Below are 17981 nucleotides of genomic sequence, written 5' to 3'. Positions count from 1 at the left end.
TGTGCCCTTGTTGGGAAAATCATTTTTAAACACCTTGGGTACTTCAGTAAATCATTTGCAAAGAGGCTAATAGCTGCCATGTTATAATGTAGCCTGTATTTTTCGAAAACCCATCCTGAGACCTCTGCTGGCCAGTTAAGTGGAATTTCTGTAGCATCGGTTATTTAACCCTGAATAGTAGCATAGGCCTAGAGACAGCAGTGAGTGGTATTTCTTTTGAGAAGTCAAACAAATGTCACTAAAATATTTAAATTCTTTCTTAGAGAGCGTGTATGACTTCTGGTATACCGGAATAAGTAAATTGTTCTCAAATGCTTTGCACATCTTCACTAATTGTGTACAACACTTCACTAACAATATTGAAAACCAAAACTTAACTAACTTTAACAATATTTCACTTTACAGTGGAAATCTTGCTTACAAGGAGCAAATAAACCAAAGCAGCTTCAAATCCATAATGAATTTGCTTTTTAAAATTACTGACTTTTATTTTATTGTTTTATTTAAGCATGCTAAGCATTTGTACTTTTTGTTTTTTAGATTTGACACAGTTGAAGGCATGTAAGTGGTCATTTAAATTTTTCAAGACTGTAGAAAAAAAGGCTTAAAAGAAATAAGACTCTTAATGTTAAGCGAAATTTTAAAAAAAACTTTTTATTTTCAGCTCTTGCATTTATTTTGCTTTAATGGTTTTATTCTAAAGCTTCCCTAACAAAAAGTTAAATATTTTTAGTGACTGAAACTGGGAGCATTTTTATGCACAAAGAGAGTAGAAAGAAGAAATCTGTTCACAGGTTTTTAATATTCAACAGGTAAATTGTTCCTGAAGCATTTAATCAGCTTCCTTTCTTGCTTCTAAAGTTATAGGTAGTTACCAGAGCATTTGAAAACATTGGAATTCTCAACCCAAAGAGTCGGTAGTTAAGGAAAGGATGTCGATAGCATATAAATGGCTTGCAGAGGTCATGTTTCATTATAGTTAGGTAGTATTGTGTTCCAACAATAGCAGTCAACCTGATATATGTATAAGCGTGTTTCTGTCCTCAACATCACCAGGATGAAGTAGTTGCTTCTTGCTACCTTTCATCTACTATTGCCTTTTATCTGAATATCTCTCATTAACCCCCTGCCTTTAAATTCCCTTCTTCATGGTCTCTGTGGGTCACACAGTTGGGTCATTCTGTACCTTCACAGAGATCCTCAGAAGCTTCTGGTGCTGTATTTTAATGGTAAACCTTCCCTCTCACTCACAAAAATATAAGCTGTAGTTTCCCATTAAAAGTTACTTTCTTTTTGTCCACCATCACAATAAGAAGTTCTCAAGTATTTTGGCATTCTTCACATCATATGGGGCATATGACTTCAAAATATTTATTCAAGATGTTTTTGACCTGTAGGGTGAGAGTACCATATTCAGATAGTTATGCATATTGTCTCCTCTGCCTTGGAAAGGAACACACAATCAGTTTGCATTAAGCCATTTCATAAAACCCCAGTGGCTATGTGTGTTTGGCTTTAGAGCAAACAGGTCACCTGTCAAGCCAGAATGCTTTAGCTGTCACTCGGACTTCCTTGGAATAAAGTGTTAGTACCCTTGGCTTCAACTGCCTGAGATGCCTGTTTCCAGGATGCAGAAACCTGAAGATGTTCCTTTCCTTAAAAGTCTCTAGAGAAGCAACTGCATATAGAAAAATGTTCTATTGCTACATTGGATCCTAAGAAAGAGAAGCAGAAGGCTATTGACTGCCCCACTGTCCCCACAGTCCCAAATACCCTCAGTTACAATGGAACCTCCTGTCTCAGAAGCCACTTCCGTTCTCACCTTAGGTCCTAACCTCTCCAGTGTCTGTCTCCCACTTACCTACTCCTATTTTGGAGAGAATCACTAGGGTGAATGATACTTGTTGCTTGGATGTGGTCCAAATTGATGGCTGCTACTTATATAGGACATTTCAGGACAGATCCTTTCTCTCAGGAGACTTATCCTCAGCCATTACCAGAAGGCACTGGACTTGACCCTTAGGACGTAGAACACGTCAAAATCAACTGGGAACAACAATCATCTATTTTCTCTTGATGTCCCTGTAATCTTAGTCCTAAAACTGAACGTGTGGTGACACTCCAGTGGTTTCTGGATTAAGTAATTACCTCAATCCATTCAATCTGGTTTCAGGCCTAGTTATGGGACAGAGACAACTTTACTCATTTGGGTGAATAATGTAAGCAGGGAACTGGACAGGAGGAGAATATCTCTTTTGGGTCTGGTGGACCTCTCAAGAGTTTTAGATGCCATTGAACCTAGTGCCATTCTGGACAACCTATCTGGGATGATACTTGAGGTTACAATGATGCATTGTCTCTCATCTTTCTTGGAGGGCAAACTCAGAAGTTGGTGCTGTGGGACTCCTCTTTGATGCCTTAACCACAATCCCTCATAGTTCTATTTTGTCTCCCGTGGTATTTAATATCTACCTGAAACCATTAGAAGAGATCATCTAGGGTCTTTGGATTTGGTGTCATCAGTATGTTGGTAACACCAAATGCTATTTCTCCTTTCCATCCAATTCCAAGAAAGCTGTCTCAGTACAGAACTGGTGCTTGTTGTCAGTAATTGACTGGATTAAGGCAAATGAATTTAAACTTAATCCAGACAAGTCAAAGGCGCTTCTGGTGAGTCAAAAAGCAGATCAAGGAGTAGAGATGTCATCTTTGTTGGAAAGGTTTCCATTGCCTCTGAAATCTCAGACTCTTAGCTTGGGTATTCTCCTAGACCAAAATCTGAGACCATACCCAGGTTTCAGAAATAGACAAACACCCTTATTACTACTCTACCTGGGGTCTATATACATATAACTTCCTTGTTAAGAATGGCTTCACTGGCTACTTGTTTGTTTCTGTACACAATTCAAAGTGTCTTATAAAGTGTCTTATAAAGCCCCTTGTGGCTCAGGCTCAAACTGTCTGAAAAATCGTATCTCCCCATATGAACCCCCTTTATAGATAGGACCCACATTGCAACTACTATATGGCTCTTAATGACCAGAATCAAGACCCATATAAAAATTGCAATATGGTTCTATTTCTGAAGAGAGGTTCCCATAGGGGTAGTCTCACTCCCCACCTCAGTTAGTACATTAGTCTCATACATCCAAACCCTACAGCTGCAATTTCTGGGGACTTCACAAGTGCAAGTACCCTCTCCTTGCCCAGCCATTAATTCTGCTATGCAACCTCCAAGCCAGCTGATTCTGATTGTTCCAAATCAATTTAATACTTGTAGCACCTCTTACAGGGATTGGCTGGGACATTTCTGCAAAGTTGTCACTGGAGGAGGAATTCAATGATTCAGATGTAGAGAACGCTTCCACTTCTTCTCTTGACCACCTTTTGGGGACACAAAAACCTGTCTCTTTGTTGGATGATCTGGGCACCTTTTCAGAGCGGATAAAACTATACCTTTGACTTAAAGAACCCGAACCAAAAGAGAGCTGGAGATCAGACAGTTGTTTCCAACTTTTGCTGGACAAGATACCTCATTAAATATCTTTATTCTCTTTTCCACTGTCCATTGGGTCTAACGGTTTGAGGACCATGCCTTCTCATTTGATTGTTCTGGGTGCTCATGTTTGATCAGTCTCAGATGAACCCTGGTTCCTTGTGTCCTAAAACTGCCATTCCATGGATTGACCTGGAGTCTGAGTTCTGGGCCATGACACCTCCTTTGCTCGGAAACCCCTTCTTCAAAGAATTAAAGCTCATTTGACGTGAGCAATGGGCACCTTGTTGGCATATATATTTTAAGTAGATTCCTCTCCAGAAAATATTCCGAGCAGCTATGTGGTTGCAGCTGTTTCTATTCCTGCCTCATTATAGACTGGATGCTCAATTCAACCTGATGAGATTTTTAATGGAATCGATCTTTCATCAATCCTGCATGACCCACTGTTCCCCTTGGTATTTTCCCATTATAATACTTTGAGTCACAGAGACCGTGAAGAAAAAGAATAGGTTACCTATCTGTATGTTTGGTTTTTCACATGGTCATCTCTGCATTCACAATCTGCCCTGATTTTCCCTTTATGTCATTATTTTATTCCAGGCCACCACTGGCATACATGGAACTTGGTTTTGGTGGGAATACACAGCTTATACAAGTATTTGTGCAAGTGAGGGGATAGGGCTATTTCAAAAATGCAGCTCTAGAAACTGGAAGTTCTATGTTTAGGCACAGACTGACACATTTATGAGCGCACTGATGATCACTTGAAGAACCATAGTCACAGGTAGACAACCTGCTTTTATCTAGGCATAAATTAATTGATTCAGATCTATTGGTTTAAGTATGAATGTGGGCTTCATTTACAACGGTTTGCTGCAGTGTTTTCGAACTATAGAAATATACTTCTCTCTAAAATAGGCTTTTAATGTTGATTTAATAGTCATTCCAGGGATCATTTTACAGCATTAGGTTCTGTCAAGATTTTACTTCTCTGTGAAAAGAAGGTTCTGTTGTGAAAAAAAATTGAGTGGGGAAGTTGCCCTTGTTTTTCAAGTGACAGAAATTAAACTTCCAACACTTTAGACATGGTGTACATTTTTTTCTTCAAAATAGCAACCCTTTATTGGGTTGTTAAAATTACTGAAATGTTGAAAGGAAGGGTTTTAGTTACAGTAAAAAATGTACTGACCATGATCTCTAAAAGGGGCATCTTTTTTCTACTTAAAAAAACCGAACGTATTGACAATTTCAGTATTGTTACCTGTTACCGTTATCTGAAACACACACAATCTTACAAACAATCTTGGATTGTACTTTATTGTTACAGCAGAGCATTGGACTTACAAACGCTCACTGCCTTTTTCTGTAGGATGATTATTTGTTTCAGTATTCTTCCTATCTTCCTTTCCTGTCCTTTTCAATTGGCTTCCCATTACTGTTCTTTTGTAACCCTTAAATTCAATTTATTTTCTCCATCTTCTCCAAATTACTTTAAAAGCTCATGTGTTGCTTCTTTATACCTCCTTTGAAAGTATTCTTTCTACATTGATCCATCCTGACAGATGAAGAACATTTCTTAAGAGCTATTTCAGTGGAATCGCTTCTCGGTTGGCCATTTAAGAATTATTCTTCGTCTTTAAGAAATGTGTCCCTGTACATATCTTCAATTGCTGAAGGATTAGTCTTTCCAATGCATATGCTACATCTAGGTGTGTTGTTTCCATGTGGCTGAACACATGTCACAGGCACCTTTTGGCCAGTGCTTATAGGTGATATTAGTGATAGAATATATATTCTTCTCCAAGTGCCTGAATCCTTTTGAAAACAGCTAATTGGGATCACACTGCTTATGGTTCCAAACTATTACAGTTTAAAAGAAAAAAAACATATGAAATGTCAGTATCTATTTACTACAATTATAGGTGGTAAAGTGAAAGTTGGATTTGATTTGGTTGGTTGCTACATGTTTATATATTTTTCACATTTTGTGTTGCATGAATGTCCAGGCGACTGGTGATAAATATTTGTAGTCAATACACTTGCATTATTGGACACATCCCTGGTTTTTCCCTGTTGAATAATAATGTAGTTGTGATTAGATTGTAGCATGTTCAGGTTGTACTCTAGAGTATATTTTGGTGTTTCAACCCATGTATGATATGAATGCATTAGCTAGAAAAATAATGAAGCATTTGTGACTGAATATAATAAATCAGTCAAATACCACAGTTCTGTCCTTTTAGCCATACAATTGGAACTATTGGAATGGTTCTGGGATCACAAAAACAGAATTGAAATAGTAATATAACCAACAGTAATATAACCAATCATCTTGCTACAAACCCACATCAAATAATTGACTGGCTCACATACGTGAATTGTGAAATATTAATTTCTCTCTTTTCTATTGCTTATTTTCAATTTTGCACAGTGCATTTAACTTTCTTTTAAACATCTTATTCTTAGTTTTGCCCAGGGAACTTACTTTGCATCCTACTTTCTGTTTCTGAATTCCAACTAAATGGCCTCCTTGCCAAATTGAAGCATTCAGACCTCACACGGACTTAGATCAACAAATGGCTTAGTGCCATGAGTCATGAACCATTCCATGCTATCACACCAATTCATTAAGTGTCAGTGCCACAGTAATAAGATTATAGTAGTATAGTAGAAATCTACGCTATTCAACTGCCATTCACATTGAAGGACAATATAGTTCTATGTAATAGTTTTGATGGTTTAGGTGATGGTACATTCTTGTTGAGAATGACCATCGTATCTGCACTAGGCAGACCTGTGGTATTAAAACTTCACTGCCTCAGTCTGGTGTTTTCCCTCTTTCACAGTGTGACTTTTCCTGGAAATTGTGGCATTGTGGGTAGAATAGAGCCTGCCCACCCCCACCCCTGGTTTCATCTTCTTTGTGGCTGTAGTAGATAAAAACGTGATGAGAAACCATTTGAACACTACTATTAGTTTGTTAGACACCTGTTAATTGTGGGTTACATCACTGTCAGAATGTTGCTTGCTTCCTTTTGGTGTATGTCTAATTATTTGATATCAATCATATACTTATAAAAGGAAACCGAATAATCAACCATCTTTGGTTTATGGCAGGAGCCCTCTGGCACAGATGGAAGAAGAAAGAAGAGAGCATGTGGCAAAGATGAAAAAAATGGAGATGGAAATGGAGCAAGTCTTTGAAATGAAAGTCAAAGAAAAGGTTCAAAAACTGAAGGATTCTGAAGCTGAGGTACACATAGCCAAGCATTTATATCTAGATCAGATAGTTGGGACCATGTCACCTTCCAGATGTTGTTGGACTTCAGCAAGCAGCATTTGTCACCGTTGGCTATGCTAGGTTTGATCGTTGCAGCATCTGGAGGGCCACATGATGCAATTAAAGCAAATATTGTAAATATTTATATTTTTACTGTACAATTCATTTAAACCTCTGGGAATGTCACTCACTTGAGGACCTGTTCTATATGTTTCAAATGAAATCGTATTTGTTAATTTCTATGAAGAAATAATACATCTATATTCCTATGAACCCAGTAACTATAACAATGCATAATATAGATGCTGTGGGTTTTGGCAATAACAAGAGTAAGTAGATGAGTAGTATGCTAGGTCTGGTTAAGACCTTGGTTAAGCCATGGATGGCCTTTGAAAAAACTTCACACTTGTGCTTCAGTTTTACATTGTAAAGATGAGTGGTATCCAGTAAGTACTTTTGTATAAAAGAATTATTCTTCTGAGGTCCAGAATCCTGCAAAGACGTGCCCAACAATTTACTAATCCTTTTACAATTTTAAATGGATTCTTTTTTTCATTACCATGTTACAAAGAGTGTTTGAAACTCTTCAGTTTTAAAGAGCATTTTAACTGAGATTTTGGAGGTTTCTATAAAAGATAATCTCCCAGTGCCAAAGAAACCACTTTTCATTGGCTGGATCCGGATTAAATTAGATGCAGTTTGCTCTGAGGGAAATGAGTGTGAGAAGTCAGTTATGGCTTGTCAGTGGGACTTACGCTATATACTCATGTATTAGTCAAGATGTTTTAGGTTTTTTAAAAAACCCAATTGGCAGTCTTTAGGAAGAGCTTGAAGACCTGGCTGTTCCAATGTGCCTTTCCAGAATAAGAAACTCCAGCATTATGTCCAGAAGCACTTTATTAGAGTTTTAAGATTCTCTGCACATTGCACTTACCCTGAAATCCGACATACCACCTGTCACACCCAGCACTTTTTAAATCTGTACCCATTACTTGGCCCGGCCCTAGTTTTATTGTGTTATGGTGTATTGTTTTGTTGTTTTATTGTTTTGCTTTAATGTTTTTGATTTTGCTTTTGGTTGTATTTGCTATGCTATTGTTTGTTGAGGCCTTGGCCTTTGTAAGCTGCATCGAGTCCTGCGGAAGATGCTAGCGGGGTACAAATAAAGTTACTCATAATTTATGGGCCGGTATGAATACTGTACCTTAACACTTATCAAAAATTGAACAACCTTTTACTTGAGTAGTGTGGCTAAAGGCAAGAGCTTGGTCCATCCTGGGAGAACCTAAAAGAAGTACTGAGGCCTTGTACTCTCCACCATGGCATTGCTTCTGGCCTTTTTGAATGAATACTTTGAAATGGAAACAGTAGTGTCCAGAGGCAGATTCACATCAAGGCAGCACAGAAGCTTTCCTCTGTCTGCAGAATGATCCTTGATGTATCTGTGGGTCATATAAAAATCCATAATTTTGGTCCCAAACCTGCCCTTACTTTATACATGAAGTTCGCCCATGTCTGGGCGAACTTCAGCCCTCCGGGTGTTTTGAACTTCAACTCCCAGAAATCCTAGCCAGCTTACTAGCTGTTAGGAATTGTGGAAGTTAAGGTCCAAAACACCTGAAGGGCCAAAGTTTGCCCATTTCTGGTATATAGTTAAGTCTGGATTCAACCCATCCTGCAGATTGCTTTAAATAGCACAAATTAGATCTTATTTTTTACTCGGCAGAGGAGTGGGGATGTCCAGACCGTGAAATAAAAGGGAAAACACAGTATCACCCTTCTGGTATATGATGTTTCACAGTGCTGAAGGAATTTTAGAACTACAGTTATGAAAAAAATAAGTTATTGGCAATATGGGTCATTCTTGAGTGGATACATACCTAGTATTCCCTGTTGTGCCTTCTTATTCGTTAGCTTCAGCGACGTCATGAGCAAATGAAGAAGAACTTAGAGGCACAGCACAAAGAATTGGAGGAAAAACGCCGCCAGTTTGAGGACGAAAAGGCAAACTGGGAAGCTCAGCAGCGTATTTTGGAGCAACAGAATTCTTCGAGGTAATATGCTTTTAAATTGTTACTGATAGATATTTCATTTTGATGGCACTTGGAGATATGTGCTGTACCCACACAGGAGCAGCAGCCTCCATGCCTTCTGTTCCATTTGCATATGTGAAAATAGTATGGGCAGTACCTGGATTTTGTCTAGTTGGACAATTGTGAGCCAGTACTTGCAAGTTTAGATCATTACTATAACTTGCTAAACCTGTGAAGATAATACAGCAGAATGTATATTCTAATTCCATGTAGTAACTGTACATGTAGTAACAGTATCTCCTGCACCAACGTTTAAAATGTCTTAAGTGTGTGGGTTGAAGTAGATACTATTCAACAATTATGGCTTTTGTATCAAAAGAAAAAGTCCATGTTCTCTTTTATACTCCCAACACTGTAGTTATGTTTGTCTAGAATTGCTGTCCCTCCTTTCATGGTGTTTCTTCTCAGAAGTGCCTACTCAATACTTGAATCCCTAACACACCTCTTAGGGCAGCGCTACTCATCCCTTTCCTACTGCATCTCATTAGGATTATTCTCCAGCAATCCTTCTTATTTCCTCATGTCTGTTTTAAGTTCAGTTTCTGGTCCTAACCAGAATAGATTAATTGAATCATCACCATCACGATCATTACCATTTACTTATATAGTGGCATCAGTGTACATCGCCATCGATTGTCAAAGACATTGAATGCATACATAGACACATAGATAAGAAGAGTAATAGATATAACACTATTCAGTATAGTTGTAAAACCAATTAAACATAGAGAAATGCAAGCAACATAATGTAATATAAATGTACAAAAAAATGCCCCCAGCTTGAAATTGTTGTATCTCTATAACCACGAACAGCCCATAAATGAAACTTGTATCACTTGAATAGAGTTTCAAAGGATGACTGCTAGCTGCCTCTCCCAGTGGATTTATTGGGTGGTATTTGCTTAACCTTGTCTTAAGAAATGAATTGCTAAGTATATGCAATTATCCTGGGGGTGGGGGAGAATATTCTTAAATGTAGTTTGTAGCTGTATTCCTCACATTTGGATTTGAGTTTCTGGAATAAGGTCTCGCCCCCCCCCCCCCCGATGTTCACTGACCATTGTATAAGGGAGCATTAAGGTTACAACCCAAGGCAGTTTATATTGGAGGTTGGCCTGTTTGTCAGGCTAATTGGCCAGTTTTCTGCTTCTGGGACCAGACTGCCCAAAATGCCTAATTTAATAACGGGCATAGTTAAAGATGGGGGTGGGGTGGGGTGAGGAAAAGATGCCAATGAATCCTCCAGAAAAGGGAATTTGTCTTCCTTTTTATGGGGAAAAGGTGGTTCAAGGGAATGGCAGGTGGCGGGAATGATGGGAAAGCTGCAAAAGTGGCCTCCTGTATTTGACCACAAATCTGTTTGCTTATATAAAGAGTGTGGTAGATTTCAGTATTTTGCTGTATCCAACCAAGATTTAAAAATCTTTCATGTCTCAAAATATATTTGAATCCTGTGTTGTTGTTGTTTTACAGAACTTTGGAAAAGAACAAAAAGAAAGGGAAGATATTTTAAATATATTTACTGACCACCAGTTATGTTAAGTTGCCAATATTCCAGCCTGGACATCAGTGTGTGTTGGATCTCTTTGACCAATCTTGCACCAGTTGTATCCATATCTATGGATTTAACAGCATGACGAAAAAAAATTTTTTTTGTTATTGTCGATGGCACTTGAGTTGCCTAGAATTGTTTAGGGTATTGTATACTTGGAGGAATAAAACCACTCTAAGTACCCTTTGAAAATGAAGAAGTCATTTTAATGCAAAATAACATTTTACTGTTGTACGTTCATGTTCTGGTGGTTTGATTTGTTTACAGGATATTCCAGTATACAAGGACTTGGGAAGGTTTTCCATAAGGATACATTGCCATAATATAATATGAACTATGCTTCTATTATTAAAAAAAATTCCATTCAGTGCAGCATATATAATAATGTAATTTAGTTTAACACAGTTGACCCTATTTTTGACACTTCCATTGTTTAAAAATACACATGGAAAGACAAACATATAGGCTTATGGGGCACCTAAATGCTTTTTATAACAACCCTTTTTTTGTTTTGGATTCTTTAAATATATGCTATTCTCATTTAGTAACTACTTTAGTCAGAGAAGTTTACTGCTTCATTTTTATAATAACATATAATTTAGATATTTTTCCATATATTGGCCCTGGTAAATAGAATGTAGTTTCTTTCATATGGTAGCAACCAGTGAATAAAATCTTTCCTTTAACTCCCTTTTTACATTTTATGGTAAGTAGCAGGAAAATGCATTTATAGGTCATTTCTAGAGGAAAATGTGGAGTTAACTACCATTCTGTTTCTACCTGTGTGCGGTTTGTCTTCTAGAAATGAAACTCATGGCCTCTTGAAAAAAAAGTCACCAGTTTGCATTTAGCTGTATTCATATACTGCATTTCTGTATTTTGTTTGTATTGTAAAAAGTCACATAATAAACAATGTTGTGATGTAACATACTCAAGTTTGGAATCTTTTACTGGGTTTGAGGCATTCACCTATGTTTTTATGGCTTTTAAGTTTGAATTCTGGCAACATTATAGTTCTCCAGATGGTAAGGTTTGCCTGGATATTTTTCCCCAGAAAGTTGACGGAGTAGACGATTTTCAAATATTTGAGCTGCATTATCGGGATTGAACTGAATGACACTTGAGGCGCTTTCTAATTCTATTATTTTTGAAATCAAGAGATCAGAAACAGGAGGGTTTTCTAGATTATGTCTTCGAGATTTTATTAGAGCAGTGGTTCTCAACCTGGGGTCCCCAGATGTTTTTGGCCTACAACTCCCAGAAATCCCAACCAGTTTACCAACTGTTAGGATCTCTAGAAGTTGTAGGCCAAAAACATCTGGGGACCCCAGGTTGAGAACCACTGTATTAAAGGATACTTACTGTATTTCTTTAATTGCAAGATGCCATCAATTGTAGGACTCACCCTACAATTTCATTACCACCACCAATAACAAAAATGCTTAACATAACTGTGATTCTAAGATGCACCCCATTTTTAGAGATTTTATATGAGAGACATGCATCTCAGGATCAAAGAAATACAGTAGTGCTTGTAGTTAATTAAATGGCACGTGTATTTTAATATTGGAGATAATGTATCCATTATTATTCTAAGAAAGTATATGTAGATTCTTATCAAGTCTCAGTCTATTGAGGTTGTTCCACACTCCATCTCCTCTGCTCACTTCAGATTAAGTGAATCTGTTTGTACTTTAGACTGAATTGTCAATCATTCAGACACTACTGCAGAAATAGGAACCAAGGAACTTCTCAAATTGTAAAGATACCTAAATACGAGGGGTATTTTTTAAGTAAGGTCCGTTGGAACATAAATACACAATGAAAGTTTATTTCAAAAAAGTAAATTTATTTTCAGAAAGTACATATTTCACTCTATTTTTCGACATAGTTGCCAAGTTTGTTCAAACACTTATCATACCTCTGAACCAATTTTAAAATACCCTCTTCATAAAAACTTGCCGCCTGCTCCAACAACCAAATTGTCTGTAATTAGAGATGGGCGACCGGAGCGGTCCTCATCATGGACGTTGTCACGGCCATCTTTGAATTGTCGTACCCACTTACACACTTTGCTTTCACTCATAACAGTATCACCGTACACTTCACAAATCTGTCGATGAATTTCTGCAGCAGGCAGGTTCCTTGCTGACAAAAACCGTATCACTGAGCAAACCTCACATGCGGAGGGTGAGTTGATAGTCTTAAACATTTTTAAAGCACAACAGAACCGTACAGGTTAGCTACAGAGCAGAAACTGAGCACAGTTGTTCCCGAGGCATGCCGGTATGCGACGCACGCGCTCGTTGCGGTATGCGCGTGAACTACTAGTGTCTACAACAAAACGGACCTTACTTAAAAAATACCCCTCGTATATGATCGGTCTATTTCCTAGTTTGACGATATCCCCATGACATATCCTTTTTAAAAAATACTGAACCCTTGTTTATTGGAAGCATGCCAACTGAGAGATGGCAGGTACATCCCCGCTTGACCCTGGCATGGCAACAGTGGTGGAAATGGGTCGGTGTCTGTGAGTTCACGGAGGGACCCATGACATTATCCTGATACAATTTTCAATTTAGAAATATATATCACAAGTTATATTGATATTCTGAGAAATGTTTTGATTTACTAAACCCAATGTTTGATTTACAAAACTATCCTTGTCGCTGTAACTTCCTTTGGGGAATTATGTCAAGGTGCTTAGTTTATTCAAATGTGTTCTTGTTATTGTTGAGTGCCTTCAAGTCATTTCCAACTAATGGTCACCTGAAGGAGAATTTGTCACAGGGGTTTTTGCAGGTGGGTTGCCTTTGTCTCCTGAGGTTGAGAGAATGTGACTTTAAGTTGACTCACTACGTTTCCATGGCTAACTGGAGGTTCAAACTAATGTCCTAGATCAGGGTGCCTTAAAACTTTTCCACTCTCAGGACATCTTTTTGCCTGGAAAATATTTTACATTACCCTGGAGATATAGGTATGTGAAATAGGTTTACAAATCAAACATTTAATGATAGCAAATGAACATTTGCAAGGATTGCTAAGCAGGGTGGTTTTCCCTTTTATGAAGTACAGCTGAAGCATCTTCTGCAGAGACCACTGAACAACAGTTTTGTGCAAATGTCTGAAACTGTTGCTAGGTCAGAAACGTTTTAATGTTGCCATTTTTTTTCACGACTCCCAACATTCAACTGAGTCATTTGGGGTTGAGACCCACAGTTTAAGAAGTAAAAATCGCTACACCACACTGGGTCTGTGCTATCCCACTTTTTTGAAAAGTGCATCCAAAGCTTGTGTCAATAACTACTTTCACAATAATTTGCTTGCAAATATGGAATATGTTTCTGATGTAACATTCACAATTTTCAGTGCAGATAAACTTTTGCATTTTGTTCTACGCTAATGGCTAATACTTGTTTAGAACTAGAAAGTAAAAACAATGGATAAACCATTTCCAACAATTCAGAAAAAAATGTAAATTTACACCACCAAATTCTTGTCTCCCTTCATGATCTAATATTAAAATGCTTAAGAATTTAGTTTAGAGAATCTCTATGGCAAGAATGAAAGCCTAGGCTGGAGGGAGAAACTTCTGTTTTGATTCTCAAGATTCTTTTCCTCCATAAATCTCAAATGCCTCCCATTCAAATTTGGAGTGAATGGGGCAAATGCAGGACGATTCATGGAAAAAACCAAGTGAAATTCTTGCCAATCCTTTCTTAGCATGTCACATGAAACCCAGTGGTTTCATAGGTTTGTGTATGGATTCGTACACAAGCCTTCAACCAATCCAGCTTGTTCTGATGGCCATAACGGTAAGGGCTCAGCCATCACGTTTTTTCATTTGTAATGAGGCCATGTGGCAGCCGATCATGGTTCTTCCTTCCCTATTTGGCACCACACAGCGTGCAGGGAGGCTGCTGCATGCTGCTCGCACAGGATTTCCCTATGACCCCTGCTTGTTGGGCCAATCAGAATAGAAGAACGCTGTGACATGTCTTACACACTGCTTCCTTAACCCCATTGCTCAAACCCAGACTTCCTTGAAAGGAAGAAAGCGAAGTGTCCCAGGAGGGCTGCTTCTTTTAATTCGGTTCTTCAAACCCAGATTCCCTTGAAAGGAAGAAAGGAAAGGGTCCCAGGAGGGGTGCTTCCTTAAGCCCGTTCTTCAAACCCAGACTCCCCTGAAAGGAAAATAGGAAAGGGTCTCAGGAAGGATGCTTCCTTAACCTCATTACTCAAACCCAGATTCCCTTGAAGAAAGGAAAGGGTCCCAGGAATGAAAAGGGGAGCCTCGTAAGATTTTTTCCATTAGCTGATTTTCGAGAGGCTCCCAAAAATGGATTTGGGTACCCAATGAAATTCGGATACTGAAAATGGATTGCCCTCAAGCCGAATTGCACAAGTGGTGCAGTGGGTTAAACTGCTGAGCTGCTAAACTTGTTGACCGAAAGGTCACAGGTTCGAATCGGGGGAGCTGCGTGAGCTCCAGCTGTCAGCCCTAGCTTCTGCGAAACTAGCAGTTGGAAACCATGCAAATGTGAGTATAATAATATAACCACACTCTGGTTACATCCCATATAGACTACTGCAACGCTGTCTACATGGGGTTGCCTCTGAAGACTGCCTGGAAGCTGCAACTAGTCCAACGTGCGGCAGCAAGATTACTAACAGGAGCGGGGTACAGGGTAATACTCCTTTGTTGCGTCAGCTCCACTGGCTGCCAATTAGCTTCCGAGCACAATTCAAAGTGCTGGAGTTGACCTACAAAATCCTAAACGGTTCCGGCCCAGTTTTTCTGTCAGAGTGGATTCTCCCCTATGAACCATCAAGGTTGTTAAGATCTTCTGGAGGGGCCCTGCTCTCGGTCCCACCACATTCGCAATCGCGTCTGGTGGGGACGACAGACAGGACCTCCTCGGTGGTGGCCCCTCGGTGGTGAAACTCTCTCCCGATGGAGATTAGATCTGCCCCTTCCCTCCTGACCTTCAGAAAGTTAGGGACATAGCATTCTCAGAATGATTGGGAACTTCAGCAATTAGCTAATAACTAATGACCACACTGAACGTGATTTTATCTTGCCGTCTCGGTTTGTGTATTTATTCTGTTGTATTGTGATTATGTGATTATGTTTTTAGTTGTATTTGTGTACTGATTTTCCGCTGTTAGCCGGCCTGAGTCCCTCTGCGGAGGTTGAGAAGACCGGCATATAAAAGTTTTAAATAAATAAAATAAAATAAATAAACAAATAAATAAATAAATAAATAATCTTTAGTTATACCTTGCCACCATCTCCCCAAAGGGGATTCGGGGCAGCTAACATGAGGCCACACCCAAAGATACAATACAACAATAGAATGCAAAAAAACAGACCACAAAAATTACATCAGAATAAAATACATATAGTAGCAAAGTAAAATAAAGCAAATTGACATACCATGAAATCGGACACAATGGGCAGGCCAAATGGACGAGGTAAAATGTTAAACCCTGGATTAGGTAGGAATAAAAAATTTGTAATTGAGAGGAGCCCAAAAAGGATGATCAGTGGGGTTGTTTAGGCTTTCAGTTTAGGAAGGGGGAAAGTGCATCATAGGGACAACATGGTAGATGGGATAAATGGTCACTCTCCAAAGGCACATTGGAAGAGCCAAGTTTTCAATTTTTTCTTGAAGGCTGCTAAGGTGGGGGCTTGCCTGATCTCAACAGGTAGTGAGTTCCAAAGTCGAGGGGGGGAGACACAGTGGAGAAGGCCTTCTCACTCATTCCCACAAGTCTTGCCTGTGATAGAGGGGCGAAAGGAGGACCTCCCCAGAGGATCGGTGGGATAGTGCAGGTTGGTGGTAGGAGATGCAGTCATGAAGATAGGCGGGTCCCAAACCATTCAGGGCTTTATAGGTGCACCTTGAATTGGGACCAGAAGATGAACGGCAGCCAGTGGAGCTCCTTAAACAATAGTAGATCAATAGGTACCGCTCCAGCGGGAAGGTAACGGTGCTCCATGCAGTCATGCCAGCCACATGACCTTGGAAGTGTCTATGGACAACGCCGGCTCTTCAACTTAGAAATGGAGATGAGCACCAACCCCCAGAGTCAGACAGGACTGGACTTAATGTCAGGGGAAAACCTTTACCTTTTAATGGGTAGCATTAATGGCAGTGCCAGCCTTTGAACAGATGGTGGCAGCATTCCCCATCTTCAGATTGCCTTATTATTTAGAAATGTACTTTTAGCTGAGAGAGCAATGGTATGAATGAGGGAAGTGCCCAAACTCCATTCTATTACCTGAGCCATGTTTTGTTGAATCTTTCAGTTTGAGTGAAGGGCAGTCATTTTTAAAATAATATGGGCGAAACAATTGCTTTCCCCTTCAAACATCTTTTTCTTCACTGAGAAAATCACTTTGTGCTACCAAGACATTAATTGGTTAAAAACAAAAAGCTGAGTGTAGCTTGTATTGACTGGCTATATTTAAGTTATGAATTGCTTTGCAGTTGTGTAATGTGTATTTTTTATATTCCCACTAGCCGTCCCCTGCCACGCGTTGCTGGGGCCCACATGGGGGTTCTGTGTGGGAGGTTTGGCCCAATTCTATCGTTGGTGGAGTTCAGAATGCTCTCTGATTGTAGGTGAACTGTAAATCCCAAGAACTACAACTCCCAAATGTCAGGATTCTACTTTCCCCAAACTCCACCAGTGTTCACATTTGGGCATATTGAGTATTCATGTCGGGTTTGGTCCAGATCCATCATTGTTTGAGTCCACAGTGATCTCTGGATGTAGGTGAACTACAACTCCAAAACCAAAGGACACTGCCCACCAAACGCTTCCAGTATTTTCTGTTGGTCATGGGAGAACTGTGTGCCAAGTTTGGTTCAATTCCATCGTTGGTGGGGTTCAGAGTGCTCTTTGATTTTAGGTGAACTATAAATCCCAGAAACTACAATTCCCAAATGACAAAATCTATTTTTTTGAGTGAAGGACATACATTGGGTTATTAGGTGTCTTGTGTCCAAATTTGGTGTCAATTCATCCAGTGGTTTTTGAATTCTGTTAATCCCACAAATGAACATTACATTTTTATTTATATAGACTAGCTCTACCCGCCACGCGTTGCTGTGGCCAACCTTCCCTCCCTCTTTCTCTCCTTCTTTCTTTCTCTCCTTCCTTCCCTCCCTCTTTCCTTCCTTTCCTCTTTTTCTTTCCCTTCTCTCTTCCTTCTTTGCCTGTTTCTTTTCTCGCTTCCTTTGCTCTTTGGTTCCATCCTTGTCTCTTTCCTTCCTTCCCTCCCTCCCTCTTTCTCTCTTTCGTTCCTTCTCTCCTTCCTTCCCTCTTTCACTTTTTTATTCCATTATCTCCCTCCTCTCCTTCCTTCCTTCCTTCCTTCCTTCTCTACCCTTCTTTCTTTCCTTCTTTATCTCCTTCCCTCCTTCTTTCCCTCCCTCCTTCCTTCTCTACCCTTCTTTCTTTCCTTCTTTATCTCCTTCCTTCCTTCTTTCCCTCTCTCCTTCCTTCTCTACCCTACTTTCCTTCCCTTTCTCTCCCCTTCTCTCT

The 17981-nt window shown here is 39.3% G+C and overlaps 1 protein-coding gene across 2 annotated transcripts in view; it reads left to right on the top strand.

Moving 5' to 3' along the window:
* Positions 1-11354, top strand: part of SEPTIN7 (septin 7) — a 44612-nt gene extending 33258 nt beyond the window's left edge. Inside the window, exons 10-13 of one of the 2 annotated variants that reach the window (XM_060781620.2) lie at positions 541-561; positions 6617-6752; positions 8694-8833; positions 10346-11354. In XM_060781620.2, the coding sequence (XP_060637603.2) occupies positions 541-561; positions 6617-6752; positions 8694-8833; positions 10346-10385 (337 nt within the window). In that variant the 3' untranslated portion in view covers positions 10386-11354. The remainder of the gene's footprint in view (positions 1-540; positions 562-6616; positions 6753-8693; positions 8834-10345) is intronic. The other variant, XM_067470184.1, reaches the window with a different exon arrangement.
* The last annotated feature ends 6627 nt before the right edge of the window (positions 11355-17981 follow it).

This window comes from Anolis sagrei, chromosome 6 (genome assembly GCF_037176765.1).
Source record: "Anolis sagrei isolate rAnoSag1 chromosome 6, rAnoSag1.mat, whole genome shotgun sequence".
NCBI classification, from domain to species: Eukaryota; Metazoa; Chordata; class Lepidosauria; order Squamata; family Dactyloidae; genus Anolis; species Anolis sagrei.
This window is presented reverse-complemented; position numbering and strand designations above follow the sequence as displayed.